The sequence below is a fragment of the Peromyscus leucopus genome, chromosome 1 (genome assembly GCF_004664715.2).
Source record: "Peromyscus leucopus breed LL Stock chromosome 1, UCI_PerLeu_2.1, whole genome shotgun sequence".
NCBI classification, from domain to species: Eukaryota; Metazoa; Chordata; class Mammalia; order Rodentia; family Cricetidae; genus Peromyscus; species Peromyscus leucopus.
The window spans coordinates 63,841,878-63,863,300 of NC_051063.1; the positions used below are offsets into that span (position 1 = coordinate 63,841,878).

At 44.9% G+C, this 21,423-nt stretch overlaps 2 protein-coding genes across 4 annotated transcripts; one reads left to right on the forward strand and one right to left on the reverse strand.

The window, feature by feature from the left end:
• The first annotated feature begins 1,137 nt into the window (after positions 1-1,137).
• On the forward strand, positions 1,138-9,145 carry Syce1 (synaptonemal complex central element protein 1). Of its 2 annotated transcripts, none has more exons than XM_037209406.1 (13): positions 1,138-1,272; positions 3,616-3,678; positions 5,040-5,099; positions 5,437-5,511; positions 6,059-6,106; positions 6,309-6,363; positions 6,528-6,617; positions 6,844-6,907; positions 7,820-7,883; positions 7,959-8,082; positions 8,145-8,255; positions 8,371-8,458; positions 8,646-9,145. In XM_037209406.1, the coding sequence occupies exons 1-13, from the start codon at positions 1,194-1,196 to the stop codon at positions 8,685-8,687; spliced, it is 963 nt and encodes a 320-aa protein (XP_037065301.1). In that variant the 5' UTR covers positions 1,138-1,193; the 3' UTR covers positions 8,688-9,145. The 2 variants fall into 2 exon arrangements, with proteins under 2 accessions (XP_037065301.1, XP_028725591.1); XM_028869758.2 differs by having other exon boundaries at positions 1,139-1,272; positions 7,817-7,883.
• Positions 9,146-10,632: 1,487 nt separating this feature from the next.
• On the reverse strand, positions 10,633-21,217 carry LOC114693387 (cytochrome P450 2E1). Of its 2 annotated transcripts, XM_028869752.2 has the most exons (9): positions 20,989-21,217; positions 20,045-20,204; positions 17,164-17,313; positions 16,677-16,837; positions 16,165-16,341; positions 15,157-15,298; positions 12,496-12,683; positions 11,870-12,011; positions 10,633-10,966 (listed from the first exon to the last, which is right to left on the reverse strand). In XM_028869752.2, the coding sequence occupies exons 1-9, from the start codon at positions 21,163-21,165 to the stop codon at positions 10,782-10,784; spliced, it is 1,482 nt and encodes a 493-aa protein (XP_028725585.1). In that variant the 5' UTR covers positions 21,166-21,217; the 3' UTR covers positions 10,633-10,781. The 2 variants fall into 2 exon arrangements, with proteins under 2 accessions (XP_028725585.1, XP_037065291.1); XM_037209396.1 differs by lacking the exon at positions 17,164-17,313.
• Positions 21,218-21,423: the final 206 nt, after the last annotated feature.

Consider the following 21,423-nt stretch of genomic DNA (forward strand, 5'->3'; position numbering starts at 1 on the left):
GTTGCCCTTGAACTCACAGAGATCTGCCTGCGTCTGCCTCTAAAAAGGTGTGTGTGCACACACTCTCACATTTCTGATCATGAATAAAATACATGAGCTATCAACAGGCATCATGTATTAAACACACACACACACACACACACACACACACACAATAGTACTTTAGTCTTGGTTCTCAATGAAACACAGAGTACATAATTCTCAATATAGTATACTATTTATTTCCCTATGGCCGCCTCATGCTGGGTTATTTATTAACACAGTGTACGTGAAAGCATCTCTATAAGTCATCAGGAACAATCTGAGAACCAGGTATTCTTTCTCATTTCTGGAGTGGCTGCTGAGTGGGATCCAGGGAGCCTTACTTAGCATCTGTTCAGGGGAGGAGTTTACCAGATTCCCCTCATTAAGAACTTGGAGAACCTCTTGTGTTCCAGGGCAGATATTTAAGACCTCAGACTGGGATTGGGGCCAGCAAACTACCAGACATGGACTGTTGGGTGACTCTGGTCTAAGAAGTTCTGTACCTGAGTCACAGAGACTACCGTAGATGGGCAAGGTGAGAGTAGTTCCCCCAGGTGGGTGTGGAATGTGCCAGAAATGCTCAGACTTGGGTTATGTCTTGGCAGATGGCGTAGGCATAGCATAGAGGAAGACACCAGGCTTTTTTAGAGTAGTGGTGAATGGTCTCTTGGGAACTGGGAACTGGGCTGCTTATCGTGTCTACCGCAGGTCCTTGGGGGTTCTTTCAGTAGGCATCATGGGTCTGCTTAATATCACTGTTGTGTCCAAGAGTACAAAATTTCCACATTCTAACCCTAATCCTAACTCTGACAACCTCTATTCTATCCCTAGTGACCATAATCTTAACCCTTGTAGAGGGAGAGGCCTTCATGCTTGTTCAGGCACTTGCCTCCGCAACTGGCCAATCACTGGCTTGGAAGTCTTCACTCCAAGCGGGATTAGTATTTGGTGGGGGCTAAATCCCCCCCCAAACCAACCAACAATCACCCACCACCCACCACCCACCACCCACCACCCACCACCCACCACCACCACCACCGACATAGAAACCTTTACTTCTGCGCATGCGCAGCAGCTGGCCGCTCGGTGGACCACAGCTGTCGGCGCAGCGTATTACGCAGGCGCAGTGTCTAACAGCTTCGAGCCCCGGCTGAGGAAGTGGCGCGCCCATGGCCGCCCGACAGAAGCCGTTGGGTGTCGAGCCTGAGGGGTCAGCAGTCCGGCTCCACAAGCCTCTGGGGGCCGGAGGTAGTGGCCGAAGGGTCCCTGGGTTGTCCTGGCGAGCTGGTGGGGTGAGAGGGCGTCCGGTCGAGGCCTGAGGAGAGCTGGGCGCGTGGGCGCGCTGACCGGGCTCCTCGCTGACGAGGCATGGGTCGCCCCCGAGCCAGCTCGCTGCCGCCCGGCGCTGCCAGGCCTAGGATGGGTGTGTGGCGGGGCCACGCCACCTGTCACCTTCAGAGCGGGCTCGAACCGGGGCCCCTGTGGCCGCAGGCCTGAGGTCAGGGGTCCCTCTACCCGAGCTGCGGTCGCCCTTCAGTGCCCAGAACTTGACGCCGTCCGTCGGGGGTGCCCGGATCGCAGCTGAACAGAACTACTGTTGTGACCACGTTTCTGCACAAACGATGTAGTGCCTGTGTATCGGGGTGGTAAAACAATGTTTTTATTGTGATGAACTCAGAGTTTATACAGAAGCAGAGAAAGGGTGACGTAAGCTGTGAGTCTACCCTCCAGCTTTGACGATATGACTTGTTCGTCCATCCCCCCCATCACCTAGTTCTCTGTTTCATGACAGAGCACCCCAGACAGCAGTGTCATCCATAAATGCTCCATGTATATATTTAGAGACAAATACCCCAGAAAAATAACACTTTTGCTACAGCTATATAATAGCGCCAACAATTCCTTTATCTCAGCAAGTATCTAGTTGATTTTAAAAACCTGGTAATTGTTTTATTATTATTATTATTATTATTATTGTTTTTTTTACAATGCATTTATTTGGATCAAAATCTATTTACAGACCATTTTTTGTTAGATTAAATTGATGTGTCTCTTAAGACTCTTATTCCGTAGGAGTCTTCCTTTCTCCCTCCTTTTCCCTGGATGTTAAAAAAAATTCTCTGTGTAGTCTCCCAGTCTGGATGGTGCCACATGTACCCTTAAGTGCTATTTACTGTGGGTATCTAGCCCTGAATTGTTTCTTAGAACTTGAGCTTTAGTTAATAAGTGTTAGCATCAGTTTTACAAGCGTTCTTAATAGGTGGCATTGTTTTTAAATTAGGTGACTCATAATGTCTGATTCCTTTATTGTGATGGTAATGCCACAAGTAGTGATTTCCTACATTTAATTCACCAGATAATTAAAAATAGGTGCATATATTGGCTATAAAAATTGCTGGGCAGTGGTGGTGCGTGCCTTTAATCCTAGCACTCAGGAGGCAGAGGCAGGCCGATATCTATGAGTCTGAAGCCAGCCTGGTCTACAAAGCGAGTCCAGGACACCCAAGGTGGTTACATGGAGAAACCCTGTTTTGAAAAAACAAAACAAACAAAAAAAATGAATACAAAATGTTACTTTATGTGGAAGCTTTATAATCAGTATCAATTATATATAGAAAAGCTATTTGAGGGCTGGAGAGATGGCTCAGAGGTTAAGAGCACTGGCTGCTCTTCCAGAGGTCCTGAGTTCAATTCCCAGCAACCACATGGTGGCTCACAACCATCTTATGATGAAATCTGGAGCCCTCTTCTGGCCTGCAGTCATACATGAAGGCAGAGCACCGTATACATAATAAATAAGTAAATCTTAAAAGAACGAAAGAAAGAAAGAAACCCTGTCTCAAAAAAACCAAAAAAAATAAATAAATAAATAAAAAAAAGAAAAGCTATTTGAATGTTTTAACTAGATCCCTTACTATAATACATTTTTGCTTATAGTCAGTGTATTTTTGCTTAAGACTTTCGAGAACTTCGTAATTGATAATGCTATCTAACCCATTACAGTGATTTTTCAACTACTTTCCAGTTTTTTTTAGAAACACCCTCTTCCCCCCCAGTGGTGACTAAACTCAGGGCCTTGAATATGTAAAGCAAGTACTCTACCACTGATTCACATCATTAGCTATTTGCTTTTTTAGAGACATGATCTGTATGTAGCTCAAGGTGGACTTGACTTTGTGCGTGATAAAGGCTATACTGGATTCAAACTGTTGATTTTCTTTGCTATTTCCTCTAAGTTTTAAGATTACAGGTATATGCCATCACACTTAGTATCTCCGTCTCATACATGACTTTGTGAACTTGACCCAGCTTTGACAACATCAGCAGCACAAGTGAACTAAACATAGTACTGCCCTCATCTTGAGTTTTGTGAAGCAAATATGTGTGGTGCTATTGTACTGAGAAGGAAAAGGTTAACCACGGAGGGGCCCAGTTCACTTTTTTTGTACTATCCATTTTGGGACAAGGATCAGTAACACTGTTTTGGTTAGAGATCTGTCCTCAGCTAATCTCAGTATCAGCCTAGGTACTGGATCCGTCTCCTGGCCATTTATACTGCTGAGTTTGGAATGTTTGGTTTTGTCTCCACAGGGCAGAATGTGTCCACACAGAAAATCGAAGACTTAATGGACATGGTGAAAAAATTGCAGAAAGGTCATGTGTCTCTTTTGCCTATGAGATTTACCCTGAGGTTTGAAGTCAGCAGATATAGATGCAACTCCAAGCACCGCAATTCACAAAATAAGAAATTATTTTATTCACATGAACTTTCTTTAGAACTTAAATTTGTGTGTGTGTGTGTGTGTGTGTGTGTGTGTGTGTGTGTGTGTGTGTAGAGATGGATCAACAGTTAAGCGCACTAGCTGTTTTGCAGAAGATTGGGTTTGTTTCCCAGAACTCATATATGTATCCCAATTATTAGTAAGTCCAGTTCTAGGAGATCTGATTCCCTCTTCTGGTCTCTGCAGGTACCAGGCACACATGTGGTGTGCATACATACATATGTGCAAGCAAAGCACTCATATGCATAAAGTAAATATAGATGCTTTTGAACTTAAATTTTAATTTTAAGAAACATTTAGTGTGTGTGAGTGTGTGCCTGTGTGTGTGTGTAATGGTTCATGCTCACACACACACATACCATGTTAAAGAATGTGTCAAATTAAGAGAGTCAGTTCTCTCTAAAGGGAGTCGGTTCTCTTCTTCTACCATGTGGGTTCCAGGGATCAAACTCAGGTTGTCAGGCTAGGTGGCAAGTGCCTTTACCCACTGCACCATCTCATTGGCCCCTTAAATTTTAATTTTTGAACTAAAAATGGAGCCACAATGATTCAAAATTACAGAAGCGTGAGTGAATAGAAGGCAGATGTTTCCCCAAAACCTTGTCCCAAGTCTCTCTTGACTCCACAACACTGTTTAATCCAGGGGTTTTACCCATACTCCTCTTTCCCCCTCACATCCTTCTGTCTTTTACTTGTTTACCGTGTTCAGTCCCATTTCCTCCTCAGGACAGGCCTTTGCACTTGGCACTCTCCACTTTGCCCAGAGAGCTTGAGGGCCTTTCTTTCTTTTCTTTTTTTTTTTTTTTTTGGTTTTTCGAGACAGGGTTTCTCTGCGTAGCTTTGCGCCTTTCCTGGAGCTCACTTGGTAGCCCAGGCTGGCCTCGAACTCACAGAGATCCGCCTGGCTCTGCCTCCCAAGTGCTGGGATTAAAGGTGTGCGCCACCACCGCCCGGCAGGGCCTTTCTTTCTTACAAGACACTTTCTCACATCTGACAAGCACTTGTTGACCTTTGCCTTTAGACATTTTCCTGCACTTCATTTCTCTTGACAGAATTACCACAGCCTGACTCAGTATCTCTATTGGTGTGTTCCTTGTCCCTCACACTGCACATTTGAGACCATAATGTAGCACCTGTGCATGTGAGATGCTCAGTATATTGATGTGAAGAGAAAGCTGCAGAACCCCAGGAAGCCACACACTGTCAACAACGAGCTTCCTTTTTGCCCTGCAGTGGGAAGCCTAGAGCCCCGGATCGAGGTCCTGATTAACCGCATTAATGAGGTGCAGCAAGGTGAGCTTAGATCTGGCTACGGTCTAGGACAAGCTGCATGTTTGTCCGGGATTGGCCCAGTAAATAGTGGAAATAAAGGCCTCCTTGTTAAATATCTGTAGTTATTTCACAAGCTCCTAAGTGCAGGGCATTTCTGTATGTAACTGCCATAGTCATTTGCCTGTGAACAGTGTCCTGCTGCCACCTGAGCTCAGCAAGAAGGGCCAGGATTTAGAAAACCTTGCTTCCTGTTTTGTAAAATCTGGGCCCTCTAGATTTTCTTGGAGACAAATATGAAATGTCATCATTTGTGCTTGAGGCTGTACTTACCAAATGTTTGTCCTATTCTTTGGTAAAGCAAAAAAGAAAGCCAGTGAGGAGCTTGGAGAGGCCCAGACTGTCTGGGATAGCCTGCAGAAGGACCTGGACTCACGTAAGTTAATGGAGAGTCACCGGAGGTTCCCAGAACATCCTAGATTTCTCCTAATGCAGTATTACAGGCACTTGATATCCTCATCAGGGTCAAGATTGTTCTCTTTCTCCAACCTCATATTCTTCTAGTATTGCCATCTTCTAATAGGAGAGTTCCAGAAATGCCTTTGAGGACACTTCTGCCCTGAGTCATTTGCAGGGATGATGCTCCATGTATTAGCACAGATGACATAAGTTCTTGCCTCACAGCACCAGCTGTTGTGAAAGAGGTCTTTCTCAGTCATCTTGTCTTACCTGGTCACATAGCCCTTTTTGATCGATGTAGTTCTTCCCAGTCCTAATGGATGTCACCCATGGTCCTCACAGACATCTTTTGTGAATATTAGGGCCCTTGTGTTTACAGGAGTATGGGCACCATAGGGGTGGGAACTCACCTCAGAGAAACTACATCTGGGTTAGGGTCACAGCTATGCTTTACCTCTCATATGACTGCCCTTGACATTTCTGTGTTTGGTCCCTAATGCCTGAACCTTTATCATGTTTTCTAGTACATGAAGAGAAAGTACGTCTGAAGGATATCTTGAACAAAAAGCAAGGTAATTCCATATTCCCCTATCTAGGCCACCCTCTAGTAGCTAGAACCTTAAAACCTCATGACCTATGTCCTTTCTGTGGCTTTTACCAGACCCAGAAGATGTTACAGTTCAGTCAAGTGTCCAAGGACTTGACTGTTTTGTTCCATCTGGCAAACTTGATACCTTAACAAGCACTCAGAGGGCCCTGTTGTTATTCTTACAGAGTCCCTGAGGATGTTTCGGCTGCAGTGTCAGGAGAAGGAAAGCGAGACACAAAGGTAAGGTACCATGCCTACAGTGGTCTCCCTAAGTGTTCTGCTACCTCCCACATCACCTGCTGTGTTAGACACAGACCTGCATAGAGAGGAACAGAATAGAAGCCCCAACCCTTTCTCCAGGAGACTCATTCAAAGAACATGGCTGACTGTTGGTTTCTTCCCAGGAAGCACAGCGTGTTACAGGAATGTAAAGAGAGAATTTCTTTCCTGAACTCCCAGATCGACAATGAGAAGGGCAAACTAAGAAAACTGAGGTAAGCTGCAAGGCATGAGGCTTGGGCTGGAGATGTGCGATAGGTACAGTCATGCCCTGGATGGTCCAGAGGAGCTGACTAAGCTTAATCCTGGATGATCAAGGGGGTGAGTGTATTCCTGGTGGAATAGAGGACATAACAAAGTCACTGCGTGCTAGACAGATGTAGGCTTCCGCCAAGCCCTGTGGTAGCTCATGGCCTTCATGGCTCTGTGATTGGCTCCTAGGTTGGAGTTTGAACAACAGCTGGAGGCTTTGATGAGCCAGCACAAGGACCTCTCGGAATTTCATGTGAGTCATACAAATCTATGCCACCTATCACGCTATTCCTGTACTAGCCTTGGTGGTCCTGTTGTCACCCTAAATCCAGCCCCTGTGAGCACCACTCTTGAGGTGCTTGGTGTCCTCACTGTTGGTCTTTCAGGGTCCATGTTGCTGTGTCCATTCAGTGTTCTGGGGGTGCCATGATAACACCAATGGAGTCATCCATTGACACTATCCATGAATGTGTATAAGACTGTCCCAGACACAGGAGAGACATCCCGGGAACAGTTAACATGCACTCCTGGGAGTTTCCAGACTTGGGAGAGACATCAGGGAACAGACAGTTAACATTCACCCTGGGAGTTCCCAGACACAGAAGAGATATCAGGGAACAGATACCTTTCACCTGGGAGTTCCCAGACATAGGAGAACCATCAGGGAACAAGTAACATTCACCCTGGGAGTTCTCAGACAAAGGAGAGATATCAGGGAACAGATAACATTCACCTGGGAGTTCTCAGACACCCAGTAGAGATATCAGGGAACAGATAACATTCACCTTGGAGTTCCCAGACACCCAGTAGGGACATGGGCTGAATGCCAGAAGAGAAGGTCAGTGAGGAGGCCACGGAGGAGAGGAGGGGAAGAAACGCTAGTATCTAACTTTCTAGAGAGTGGCTCAGGATCATAGGTTTGCAGATTTTAGGGTTTCAAATACTTTTCCTTGGACCTGTTTCCAGGGTTAAAAAGTCCAAGGAGAGGGAATGGCAAGGTCAGTGCTACCAGGGTTATGCCCATGGCTGGCAGGTATTGAGATGCAGGGTACTAGGAAGTGAAACTTACTCAGGAAGGAAATGACTAGGTCTATACAGGCTTCTCTGAAGCATGAGGAAGCCAGGAGATCTGGACAGGTTTTCTTTTTGTGCCACCCCTCAGAAGCCTGAACATCTGGAGGAGGAGATATGTGCTCTGGACAGCAGTAAGGAGCAGCTGCTGAAGGAAGGTGAGCCCAGGGCAGAAGGGTGCCCTCAGCTGCACCAGCCTGCCCTCCCCTGCTCACTACTCTTTCTTTCTGTAGAGAAACTGATCGAGGTAAAGCTGGAGGATGTGAAACATCGGCTCAGTACCCTATGTGGGCCTGAGGGGTCTTCCAACCTCACTGAGGAGCTCTTCCTCCGAAGCCATGAGGCAGCTGCAGCAATGTAAGATGCAGGGTGGGGCAGGAAGAGGAAACATCCGGTGCTGAATCCTTTCCCACTTCCAGGCAGCTGTTCAAGGAGGAGAACAAGAAAGCTGAGGAGCTCCTAAATGCTGCAGCTCAGCACCACCAGCAGGTGCAGGAGAGGTGCCAACAGCTGCAGCAGAAACGGCAGAAGTAGGCATGGAGCCCCTGTGTCCTCATTCCTCCCAGGAAGATGAATGACAGCTGTTTCCCCTGTTCTGCCTATATGTCTTTTCATGCATCCCTTCTCTCTGTTCACTCTTAACAGGCTGAAAGAAGAACTGGAAAAACATGGGGTACAGATCCTTGCTCAGGGTCAGAGTACGCAAGATGAAGGAGACAGCTCATGGAGGATGGTAAGTCCTGGGGCAGAAGGGAAAGCAGAATAGTGGCATTCCCCAGAGTATAGTCTGTGGGAAAGGGCATTCCTGCGCAGGAGGCACAGCTAAGACAAAGGCTTAAATCCATGGTAGTATGGGCACAGAAAGGTGGAAGGGGGATGGTGTGAGCAGGGAAAAATTCCTGGACCTTTACCTCCCACAGGCCAGTCCAAAGTCCCTAGAAGTCCATGAGGAGAAGGACTAAGAGCACCCAACAAGCAGGACCTGATACCCTCCTTGACCTGGAGGACATACCAACCCCACACTCATCATATGGAACTGTTGAAATAAAGGGGCTATTTTGTATAGTTTGCTTCATCTGAGTATGTGCTTAGTGGAAGAATGGGTGTTGGGGCCAAGACCCTCAAATGGTTGAACTTGGAGATATCTTGGCTCAATTTTGATTCTTAATGAGCTTAGGGTCCAAAATGCATGTCCTTAGTACATGCTCACCTTGAGTATCTGGCACACTCTTCTGATCCTGGGCAGAAGAATACAGATATGGACCTTCTCACAGGATCTGATTCTATCCATAATTTAATTCCTTCATATAGGCCCAAGATAGCATTGACTTAGAAACAAAAGGAAGATAATCACCAGCTCTTACTTCATGTTGGAATCCACCTCATTCTTTAAGCAAAATAAATGTAATTTGAATCTGTATGTAGTCTGTATTGTTCATGAGCAAGACCATGTTGCAGGAACATCCCAAATTAAAAATACTCATTTGTTTGGGTAGGACAGGAGTGGTCAGACCCTCCCCATTCATCCTTGGTTCTATTGGGTCCTTGTTTGGTTGCCATTTGTTTTGTGGTTTTCCTGGTAAGATGCAAATGAGATGTGTATTCACCCCAAATAGGTAAGGAGACAACAAAGAAAGATTCTGTCTAATCTAACTTAGTGAATAAATAAGTTAGGGGTGTCATTTACAAGAGCATGGATGGTTCAGAGGCAGCTATACCTCTTAATGAAAAGTCCTGCCCCAAGTCAGTTTTTTTCCCTCTTAGAGAATGTAACATTTGTGAATGAGGGAGTATTAAATGGAATCCCAGAAGAGGATTGTGTAAGGGTCTCCCGAGGGCCTTGCAATCTTTCCCTTCCATGCAGAAGTGAATGCTAACAGCTCTATTCTCATAGACCTTGCTATCTGTTGTGTAGCTTATTTCATTGCTGTGATTCAGGGACAAGGTTTGCTATAGGTTGCCATAGTCACTGTATCTTCAAGATGGGTATGGGCTTGCCAAACCTGGAAGAAATATGTATACTGCAGAGCAATAGTAAATTCCTTAAGGTAAGACTAATTCTCTCAAAGAACTGTACTCCTGTTTTGTTTGTTTGTTTGTTTGGAGACAGAGTCTCACTGTGTAGTCCTGGCTGGTTTGGAATTTGCTATGTAGACTGGGCTGACCTCAAACTCATAGAAATCTGCCTGGCCCCTGCTTCCTGAGTACTGGGATTAAAGATATGTGCCACCTTGCTTGGTTTGCAACTGTACTTGCAAAGTTAATGCCACTCCCTTGAAAAGACAACCAGACTTGAGCTATCCCAAGCTTCATCACTAAGTGAATATAGTTAGTGACTCTGATGACCAGGTGTCAACCTCAGGCAGTGGCCACATGATGCTACAGTTAGTTAATGGCCCTTAAAGCTACACACATCCTATCTTTTCTCTGTCACTTCAGAATTTCCCTAATGGCAATCTTTTAAGTTGAAACCTCTCTGCCCCAAAGCAAATCTTAAAATTACAGTCTTCTTTCCTTTTTATCTAGAAGAAGTCTTGCTATTGTGGAGTCATGATGATCCAAGTACCTTCAGTGAGGCCACTATTGTGCCTGTTAACTTTGGATTCCAGTAGTGCCCCAAAGTAGATGAGCTGGAAAGTGGGATCAGCCTAAAGCATCTACATTATAATCCCAAAAACCTATGAATATGTACAGTAAGAAAACTTTGAATATATCGATTAATTCAGGGTCTTGAGATGGGTGGATAACCAGGGTCATCCCACATGTCCAGACAAATCCTCAAGAGAAGTCAGGGAGAGACAGATTGCAAGATGTTATACTATTGGCTGTGGAATGGTTTTCAACCACTGGGGAACTTTTACATAGCCAAGTGAATAAGTTCTCCTCATTAAAACCACAACTAATACATAATTTATCAAAATTTTATTTATTTTCTGTTCTATTTTATGATAGAAACTCTATATGCTTGGAATTAAAAAAAAAACAAAGTCACATATTAAGGGATAATAATGGGCATCTGTGTTGACTTTCCACTTGGGACAGGCAGTTTCCTGGTCTCATGAGCGGGGAATGACACAAAGTTTATATTCAGGTGGGATACTGCCAAAGCCAATTGCGACAGGCTTGAGGTCAATCTCCTTTGGGTCAACCAGAGACTTCAGATTAAAATGCTGCAGAATCGCAGACAAGAGCAGAAACAATTCCATGCGGGCCAGGCCTTCTCCAACACACACACGTTTTCCTAGAAGCAAAACAGTGCTGATGAGGTACTGAGGGCTCCTTGCAGAGCTAACACTTGTAACAGTGAGGTTTGGGAGTGTGGGAGGAGGCTTCAGGCAAACCACCTGAAAGGATTCACTGTCCCTGCCTGTTGGTCCCTGAACACCAGTGGTCATATGTCAGAGAACAAGAGTGTCAGTGATGTTGACTCAAGGACCAGCTTCTGACACCACTCATTCAGAACTCTGCTGCCTAAGCAGGAAGTGGTTTAGGAAATGGACCCAAAGCTTCCCTTCCATAACTTCAGGAAGGTGGGACAGGTGAAGCCTATACAAACATAGGTGGTTAGTTATCAAACTGGCTGTGGGATCTTCCTTTACTGAAACCCTAGGTGAGGCCCTGAGATGGGACTATTTGGGAAAGTCCAGATGCTTGCTAAGAACAGTCCAGGTAGCTAAAAAATCAAGTTTTTATGAAGAATTAGGTAATATAGTTTTGAGAGCTTTTTACTGCATCTGGTTAAAGTAGAAACATCTTTTTTTTTTTTTTTTTTTTCCGAGACAGGGTTTCTCTGGGTAGCTTTGCGCCTTTCCTGGGACTCACTTGGTAGCCTAGGCTGGCCTCGAACTCACAGAGATTCGCCTGGCTCTAGTAGAAACATCTTAACAGCTTAACAATTAACTAGAAAACAATGTCCACTCTGTGATAAAATAACCCAGAACATCTCATTTCTAAGACTTCTGGTGAAATATGCCATCTGACTTCTCTGAACAGGGAAGAACATACTTGGGTTATGTGTTACAAGGGCATGATGGAATTGGGGTGGCAGTCCTCACCTAGAATGGAGGAAGAGCACATGGGAAGTAGGCATAGGATTGGAGAAGACAATTTTCCGGGGATGGTGTGACCCCTGAACTCTGCTTACCTGCAGAAAATGCTTTGAAATAGTCACTGTACTTGAACTTTCCATTTTCATTCAGAAAATGCTCAGGTTTAAACTTCTCTGGATCTGGAAACTCTTGACTGTCATATAAAAGGGAGTCTAGAGTTGGAATCACAACTGTACCCTGGAAGAAATAGAAGTTTCTATCAGTCATGTTAACAAAACATAGTCTTTCGTCTTGAAGACCCTAGTGAAGAGGGCTATTGGAATTTTATATTATGTGGGACAGCATACTTTTATTTACAGTGTTGTTTATTTAAGGACTACATAGAAAAGACCTAGGGGTCAGGTCTAAATGGAGAGGAAGGCCCTATATCTTTTGTAAGGTGGGTCCCAGGCTGGGTTGCTGCTGCCTTGAGATCTCAGTGTTCTACAAGTCCTATGGATCAGTTGAGGAGATGTTTTCCATGATTTCCTTCATCTCTTTGGTCACAGGGTTATTGGGGTGACTGTGGGTGAAGTGTTCTACAGGGTAAGAATGCTGGCTTGATTCCCACATCCAGCCACATATGCTGGTAAAAGTGCCCTGAGTTCCAATTCTGACGGGGAACCTAGTTGATAAACTAACAGGACCATGCCCATGGAGGGCTCTCCAGCTCATGCCTCACCTTGGGGATTACGTATCCTCGGAACATGGTATCTTGGGTTGCTTCATGGGGCAGGTTGGAGGGGACAAGATTGATGAATCGCTGAATCTCATGCACCACAGCATCCATGTAGGGCATCTCCAGTCTGTCTTTGACAGCAGGGACACGGCTTGGCCCAATAACTCTGTCAATTTCTTCATGAAGTTTCTCTGCCACCATATGAATGAGATCAATTTAAAGGGTTAATTTCAGAATTGATGTTTACCTTCTATCTATCTATCTATCTATCTATCTATCTATCTATCTATCTATCTATCTATCTACCTATCTAATTACTTCCATCTACCTGCTCACCTATCTGCCCATGTAACACACCCATTTTTCCATCCACTTATATTCACTTATCCACACCTCTATACTCTCACTCACCTACTCATCCATCTATCCAACTATCTCGATCCCTTCATCTATCGACACAGCTATCTAATTATCCTTTCATCCATCTGCCAAGCCATCCATTGTATGCTTATGGAGCACCTTAAACTGAATTTATAATCTCCAGGAACTTTGCATGTTAAATCATTTCTTCACAAATGTCAGTGAAAGCTAAGATCTGTGAGATTATTCACAGTTGACAGGGAGTTCGGGCATCCATTGTCATAGCTGGTGATAGTTTTTCCAACTCTCTTCATATCAGGAGTAGAAATAACAAAAGGGTCTTGTACATTTCCTCTTAAAGGGAAATCTTTGCATTATCACCCTAGGCTGATTTACTATTGTTAGAAATAGGAAGAGGGTGACAGACTAGAATATAGTTCTTGAAATCTGAAAGTCCCTGTGATTATGACAGAGGCAATAACAGTATTTGCCAAGTTCCTTAGTCTTTATGTGTTTGGAATCCATTATGGGACTCTATAATATGTAGTGATATGTAGGTAAAGCCTTTATGTCTGTCTTTAAGTGAAATGTGTAATAAATATTTTGTGTCTGGCTTTGAGAGAAATGTAAAGCCTTTGCTGTGTTTGGGCTAATCAGTAGAGACTGAGAAATTGTTTTGAGACTGTTTAAACCTTGAAGAACTGTTTCTCTGGAGAATCTCCACTTGGTGCTACATGAGAACATGCAGCTGTACCGACCTTGGTCCCAAGACACTCCTGGCATTCCTGGACTGCTTTTATGGCTTGCTATAATCAAAAGGGACTAAGATTTGTGTGAGTTGTCTGCTCTCTTGGGCCACAAAAGCAAGATAACTTGGGTAATTGGAACCTTTCCCAGCCCCAATTAAGCTTGTAATTGTTTGAATAAGTAACTGGAGTGAGCTATCTGGGTGTCAATCTTTTCCAAGAAAGCTGGGCCCCTCTGCTCCTTGGGACAATGAAACCTTAGCATCTTGGTGAACTTCTCTCTCTACTGAGGCACCTATGACGCAAAATCAAACAATAAAAATATGTGGAGTGAAAAAGCAAGAGGCATTAAGTTGTGTATGGTATGGTATAATATTAAAGCATGTATAAAAATAATGAGTTATGTGTTGATATCTAGTTAATATTAAATGTCCAAGTGAAATGGGGATGCCACACAGTGGCCCTGAAATATCGCCATATCTGGGGAGTGAGGCAGGGAGGTGTGAGTTACTCGGGCTCTGGTTTGTCATATAATGTTTCATGTTTAAAAACAGTCAAGGCAAACAAAACAAAATGGAAAGAGATGTTCAGTTTGGTAACAGATGTATAGGTGCCTGTCATATTTACTTTCTCTTTGTCTATATTAGAAATTCATTAAATTAATAATTTGAAACATTTTGAGTTTATGCTTCCCTAGTACAGTAGTCAAAGTTCTAGGTATTGTAATTTGTATATTTCCCTCCCTGGACTTTCATCTCCTCCAGTTTACATTTTTCTGTGTGATGTGAAAAGTCAAAGGCATTGCTGACAGGGAAGTCAGAGCTCAAATCTTGACCCTGGACCAACAGCTACACAACCATGTTCTTGGAAAGCATTGCTTGTGTGTAGTAGCTGCTCAGATCTAGGCCTAGCTCAGAGAATGGCAGGGTTTCAGGCCTTCGAGTACCTTAGGTTGTAACCACCCTCAATTCCTCTACTAAAAGTGATCCCCATTGACTTACTGGTAGGGGTCATCATACTGCTTCTATCTGGTAAATGCATGTATGACCCTCTACATCTGGGTTAAGGCCCCTATGCCTGCTTCAGGCACAGAATTTCTCCCACCTTGAAGCGAAGTGGATTTGGGGCAGCCTTGATTGCTTCTCTCTCAATCTCCACTTTAGAGTCCCCTGGGGTAAAATTGCTCTGGGATGACTCCAGCCTGGCCCCTATCCCTGTCTCAGCCTATAACTCCAAAATTTCTTTCTCAGGGGAAACTGGAACATTATTTTCTCCACCACAAATAAGTTGTTTACAGAGCAGAGCACAGACTCATTCCCCTCCATTTCATCTCTGGTTCATAAGCATCCCAGTGGAGTGTGTGGGGGAATAGCCAGTCTTTAGGATACTAGGCCCTGGCACATAAGGGCTTGTACCCTTAAGGAGTTCATTCAGTGATACTGGAGCACTGAGAAGGCCAGTAAGCAGCCACAGAACAGCAGTTGAAGCCTGACTTGCACAGGGTGATCCCGACAGGCTCAGCTGTGCCACATGGGAGTTGGGCTTCTCATTAATGTACCTTCAATCTCTGGGTATTTCATGAGAATCAGCAGCCCATATCTCAGGGTTGTGCTGGTGGTCTCTGTCCCTGCGAAGAACAGGTCGGCCAAAGTCACAGAAATATTTTCCATTGTGTACATGGGTTCTTTGCTGTGTTTTTCCTGTGAAGTTGGAGACAGATAGAGACCTGGTGAGATACATCTCTTCAGGTGTAAGAAGGCGATACCTATTGCTCTTCAGCAGGGAGGGACCAGGTTGTGTCAGACTCTCCTTGTGTACCAGGAAACAGCCTTCTCTACCTCATGATGGGGAAACTGAGGCTTCCAGGAAACAGGCCAAGCACAGGAAAGACTTTATTACCCAGTCCACAGGGTCTTGTCTTGCTCATTAGCTCCAGAGTTGTTTAATAATGATAATGGCCGTCTAAGCTGCAGAGGCTAGTCTCAGCCTCTTTTCAGGCTCAAGGCTGAGCCTTTGGACTGGGGCCAGGGAGAGGCTGAGTAATGGTAAGAATTCTCAAATGGTAATTATCTAGAGGAAATCACTGTAGGATTTGACATGTTTTCAAGCCACTGTAAAAAGAAAGTAAGGGGTAGCAATCTAAGTGGTCCTAGAGGCTGCAGGAATATGAAAGTGAGGAGGCCTAGGATTCTGAAAGCCAAGCAAAACTGGATAATAAATACTGAAAGGGATGCCCGAGTTTTCTCAGACAAGACTAGATTGTCCAAAGGGTTGCAGTTCATCTTGGCCTGGAGGGAGCTGAACAGAGGGACTCTGCCCTCCAAGTGTGACCAGAGAAGAGCATGGGGGTCATGCTGAAGTCAAGTATGTTTATGAAAAACCATGAACATCAAAATTCACCCATGATGCTCAGTCTGAACACCAGTGAGTGGGTCATAATGTAAGAACTGCATGCACACTGCCCCTGCCCCCAGCAAGCCCATCTTGTTCACAAGCTGCCCCCCCCCAGCAAGCCCATCTTGTTCACAAGCTGCCCCCCCCCCAGCAAGCCCATCTTGTCCAGTACCTTCTCCATCTCTATAAGCAAACAGTCAGTCACATCCCGGGGGCAGTTGGAGTCCAGTGACTGAAGGTGTTCCTTGGCTTTTTCAAGGGCGTACTGTCTTATTTCAGACACATTTTTCATTATTTTTCTATGGCTTCCGGGTAGGTATCGTAGATAATCCGCAAAGTTATTGTAAAGCTAAGGAGAATAAAAAACTATGTAACTGACAGGAACCTCCAAACAATGAATTTACAGTTGTCTTTATCATACTATTTAAATATTTTATCTTAATATCATACTATTTAGAATATTGAGTCCAATTGCCTTTTGGGGTTAGTGTGGGTAGGGATGTGTACATGCAAGTAGGCACAGGTACTGAAGTGAGGATACTGAGCCACCCTAGTCAAACGCCCTCCTGCATGCTCCTGTTCTTTGCTTTTCTAGGCCTGTCTCCCACACAACCTGAATTTTTCTTCTCCTTCTGTTGTAAACATTGCAACTGAAGGTTTATGGAAGAGGAGGAGCTTTGTCACCTGGATCCAGGGAGTACTCAGCAGGTAGAAGTTTTCATTGAACAAACTCATGAGCCTCCGACACTTCTTGTCATTGTACTCAAAGCGTTTGTGGAAGAGGATATCCGCAATGACATTGCAGGGTGCACAGCCAATCAGAAAGGTGGGGTCGAAAGGCTGGCCTGGAAAACAGGTAGAGAGTGAGCACCTCACCGTGGCCTTCCCTAGTCAACTCAGGCTCCTGGGAGTTCCCACTGAGGACCTAGTGAATGTCTGAGCCGCTAAGTGTCTTTACTTTTTAATGCTATCTAGCGTACAACAGTCACCCGTGGCAGCCACACTCGATCTCCTGTGAAGAAGAGTTGGGACTCAAGTTAGGAAGGCAGTACCTGGGGACCAACTTCACCTCTTCCTTCCCCAGGGCTCCTTTGGCTGCCAACTGCCTCCCAGGTTGTTTAGCATCCTTGGGAGCCTAGCCACGATCCCTTCTGACTGCTGAGATACAAACCCTTGGTCTTCTTGAGCTCTTCCACCAGGAAGTGTGCCTCCCTTTGGATGCGGGCCTCGTTACCCTGTTTCCCCATTCCCCAGTCACGGAGGATGCTTAGGGAAAACCGCCGGACGTCCTTCCAAGTGGGTCCATTATTGAAAATAATCCCTAAGAAAAAGGGACCAATAGGGGTTACTCTAAATCCTCAGTTCTTGGAGACAGGGGAGAAAGGGGAAATGGTCTTGGGGCCTGGGTAGGAAGTGCAGGTGCAGAGAGGCACAAGAGAAGGGAACGGAAGGCCGTGTTTCTTAGCTGTCTCTTCTGAGCTCCAGTTTATTCTCCTTGGTTTCACACTTTGCTCTGAACCTTTACCACGCTAAATACATTGTAGGCAGCCACTCCAAAAGAGGATCCTCCTCTTTTCTGCATATTGACAGAATTCTTAGCAGCATTTCTGACTGAGCTCATGGATTTTAACCTTCATATCACAAGCACTTCAACTCACAGCTTTCTGGTTTCAGAGCAATATCCTTTCCTAAAAGCTAAAGGTCACAGGACTTCCCATTTTGGAGAAATTAAGATAGAAAGACTGAGTACTGTCCCTTCTCAATGAAATGTTATGAAGTACTTTCCCTTCAAACAAAATGTATTGTTTCTCCTCTGAGAACACAATCCAATGACCCCAGAAAGACATTGGGAATCAATAAGTCTGAAACTATGTTTTCTTTTCTTCCATCTCTAGCTCAGCTAATTCTGTGAGCATTTTTCATCCCTCAAACATGAATCTATGTCATCCTGACTGATGGCTTATTAATAGACTCTTGGAGCTCTTGGACCCCCTTGGAGCCAGTTCTAAGTATTCCGGGCCAGCCCCACCCAGTCCCATCCAGCTCTTGTCTAGCAAGCCCTTCTGGCTTCTCTACATTCCAGGAGTCCTTCCTCTTTCTTTACCCGCTTCTTTTCTCACTCTCCCCACCACCATTTCTTCACAAATAATGTTTTGATGTCTAACATGGCTAACACACCTTCTAGGCTCTGAGTATTCTGGGACACACTAATGAGTTCTATCCACATAGGGTGCAGTGCTTGCTTGAATTTCATAATCTCTCTCATATTAACTGCCTGATCACATGTGATATGCCTAGTGGAACACCCTGCAGAACATGCACAAATTCTCGGGGATATATGCTTACTATGGTCTAAAGAACAAGAGGTGGCCAGCTTGGTGGTGGTGGCACACACTTTTAATTCCAGCACTCAGGAGGCAGAGCCAGGCGGATCTCTGTGAGTTCGAGACCAGCCTGGTCTACAGAGTGAGATCCAGGACAGGCACCAAAACTACAACAGAGAAACCCTGTCTCAGGAAACAACAACAACAACAACAACAACAACAAAACCAAAAACCCAAAGAGATGGCCAGTCTGAGAGGGGAAAGGGAAATATATGATATGAGCTAAGAGCTGTGGGTTAGACTTATGATTTTAGTTTTATCCTGAAGTTTAGAAGAGTGTCCTCATGGCTGAGAAAGTGACAGAGTTGACAGCCTACCACTTCAGTAAGGGGGCCTTTCACTAGGTTGATTATCTAGATGGGACCATGTTTTCTCAACATTTACTCAAATGATGCATGCAGTTATTTTGGTACATTGCCATACACCTGTGCTTAATCTTAATATTATTGTAAGAAATATTCACATAAATGAACACTGGAGACTCAAAGTCATCCCTTACCTAAGGCCCAACTGATTTTACATGCCCTTCTGGTCTGTGTTGGATGCATAAAATAGGATTTTGGAGTCCCCAGACAGAGGCATTCGTCTCTTGACTCTAGCCTGTGGAGTTGCAGACCCTAATTGCATTGGTCCATTGCCTGAACTGGGCAAGAGGACAGGTAAGAGTCTCATATAAAGGGCTGTGCTCTTCTCAGCAGGTCCTTGTCACTTTGCTTGGTACCTCTTTAGTAACTTCTCTGTTAAGGACAAGGACTGAGATAGTTACTTCCATTTGCACAGAAACTCCCAGTACTGACTAGGGAACATCAAATGCTACTGCTCCAGGTGAAATAGTTTTGGAAGACTGGGAAACTAAGTTAGACACTGAGGATAAGACATAAATCTGAGCATGCTTCAATGTCAATCTCACACAAAAGGAGAAAGCTTTGTAGAAATTCATCGCCAGAGCTGACTCAAGCAGAATCATGGGGTACTTTTCTCTCTCTCATCTGTTTTGGGATACCTGGTAACAAAGAGGGAGCAAGAAGGTACAGACAAGGTGGAGGGTGGGCAAGCAGCTGACACCAGTGAGCTGGAGCACCCCTAGTTCCAGGTGTCCACACTCAATAGAAGGTGGAACTATGAAAATAGTTAGTTAGCCTGCATTCTGGACTTCCCTGCTGCAGGAGGGAAGAGGTGAGCGAGATTCAGGGCAGCGCAGCTCTCGCTCTTGCTCTCGCTCGCTCTCAAACAGAGCGCAGGCAGGTTTAGGTACTTCATAATAAGTGAAAGGACTTGGGTGTGTGGAACCATCTACACCTCAGTTGACAGTTGAGGATGTGTGCAAAGAGTTCCAAGAAGCATAGAAAAACACAAGACACCGAAGATGGATGGATTCTCTGGGGGAGATTTCCTGGGTTTGGAAACAGCCTCTGCCTTTCTCTGTGAGTTGATCAGTGCTATGGTGAGGGTGGGGGCCTGAAGGTCCTCTCATGGGGTTCCTAGTGCCTGCTTAGTACTTAGTCAAAGCTGCTTTCATGCAGACACAAGCCGTCACCCAAATCTTTGCCTTTCTGTCTCCATATTATTACTGTCACTATAGTTTGTTAATATTTGGGGGAGCAAATGGTATGGACATCACTCTCCCTGTTAGTTTGCCCCCTCCAAAGGCCCAAGAAGCCAACTCACCCTTGTTCTTATATTCCTGGAACACAGGAATGTCTCCTCGGCCAGAGAACTCATTCTTGTGGTTCAGTAGCACCTCCTTGACAGCCTTGTAGCCATGCAGGACCACGATGCGCCTTGAGCCCAGGTGCAGTGTGAATACTGGCCCGAAGCGCTTTGCCAGCTACAGGGACCAATACACAGAGTGGGCAGGGAGGTAGACAGGAGTCAGCCTGCTCAAGACTGCACTCATCTCCTCTTATTGTTCCTGCTATTCACAGAGAGTTAGAGGGACTCAGGGGAAAGGCCATTTTTGTTCAGTCTGATGAGGGCACTCTCCACTTAAAGTTGCTGGATTTGCAGGGCCCTTCCTTCCATCTGGACACAGTTTGCTTCTCTGTGGCTGTTTAATCAATGCCAACACTAACCACCCTCTTGTTTGTTTCCAAAGTTAAGGCTCTACATGCCAGGATACTGCCAGCTAACTTGGAGTCAACGTTCCCGAAGCCTGTAGCTACCCTGCCTCGGGCAAAGACAACCTATAACACAGACACCAAGCATCAATTCCATGCCTGGTAGCATTTTGGTGCTGGTTAGCCCATGCAATGTTCACCGAATTAGAAAAGGCAGATACTGTTATTCTGGTGAATCACAAATGACTCAATATTTCCATTTCTCCTTTTACTGTTTTTTTGACACAGGCTGATCTGTTTTTGTATCACAGTTGGCACATAATGATACCAGCCACACCAGTATCTCTTAATAACTACAATTGCACAGGGTTTCTGGGCCTGCATGGCACTGTTCACTGTGAGTGTTCCATGCCCAAGCTGGACTGGACTGTAAAATAAATGCAATGTAAATTTCATGGTAATCTGTCATCAGCTAGTAACCGACAATGAGGTTATTATATATGCATTATATCTAATCTCTAACTTGTTTTCTTGATGTAGCAATATTTTTCTTACCTTCGTGAAGGACTTGGGGATATCCTTCAAATCCAGCTGAAAAACATTTCCCAAGATGGGAAATGGGAAGGGTCCTGGGGGTAGGTTCCAACTGCTGTAGATCTGCTTCCAGATGGATATGACCAGGAGGGTGACCACCCACACCAGCAAGGCAATGGTGATACCAAGAGCAGCCATGGTGTTTTTGGGCTCCGACTGTAAACTTGTGGGAATTTTCTGAAGAAAAACAAAGATTTTATAATGTGTCATTGAGAAGGAGGGTGACTCATCAGCCAATAACATACCCTTCTTCCTTGGCCTAAGGAACTGGTTTATTATTAGCTGCATTTGGCCATCATTTCAAAGGCTGAACCTTGTAGCTGTTGCCTCTTAGAAGTTGCCTCATCAGACATGGAATGAGGCCAGACTCTGTCAATACTCCAGTTGCTGGCACCT

Coding starts and splice junctions, on each gene's coding strand:
- LOC114693387 (XM_028869752.2), bottom strand. CDS start 21,165: ATGGCTGCTCTTGGTATCACCATTGCCTTGCTGGTGTGGGTGGTCACC. Junction 17,314..20,044: donor CCAGGAATATAAGAACAAGG/GTGAGTTGGCTT, acceptor CCTTTTTCTTAG/GGATTATTTTCAATAATGGA. Junction 12,012..12,495: donor GAGGATACGTAATCCCCAAG/GTGAGGCATGAG, acceptor TATTTCTTCCAG/GGTACAGTTGTGATTCCAAC.
- Syce1 (XM_028869758.2), top strand. CDS start 1,194: ATGGCCGCCCGACAGAAGCCGTTGGGTGTCGAGCCTGAGGGGTCAGCA. Junction 3,679..5,039: donor GGTGAAAAAATTGCAGAAAG/GTCATGTGTCTC, acceptor TTTGCCCTGCAG/TGGGAAGCCTAGAGCCCCGG. Junction 6,364..6,527: donor AAGGAAAGCGAGACACAAAG/GTAAGGTACCAT, acceptor GTTTCTTCCCAG/GAAGCACAGCGTGTTACAGG.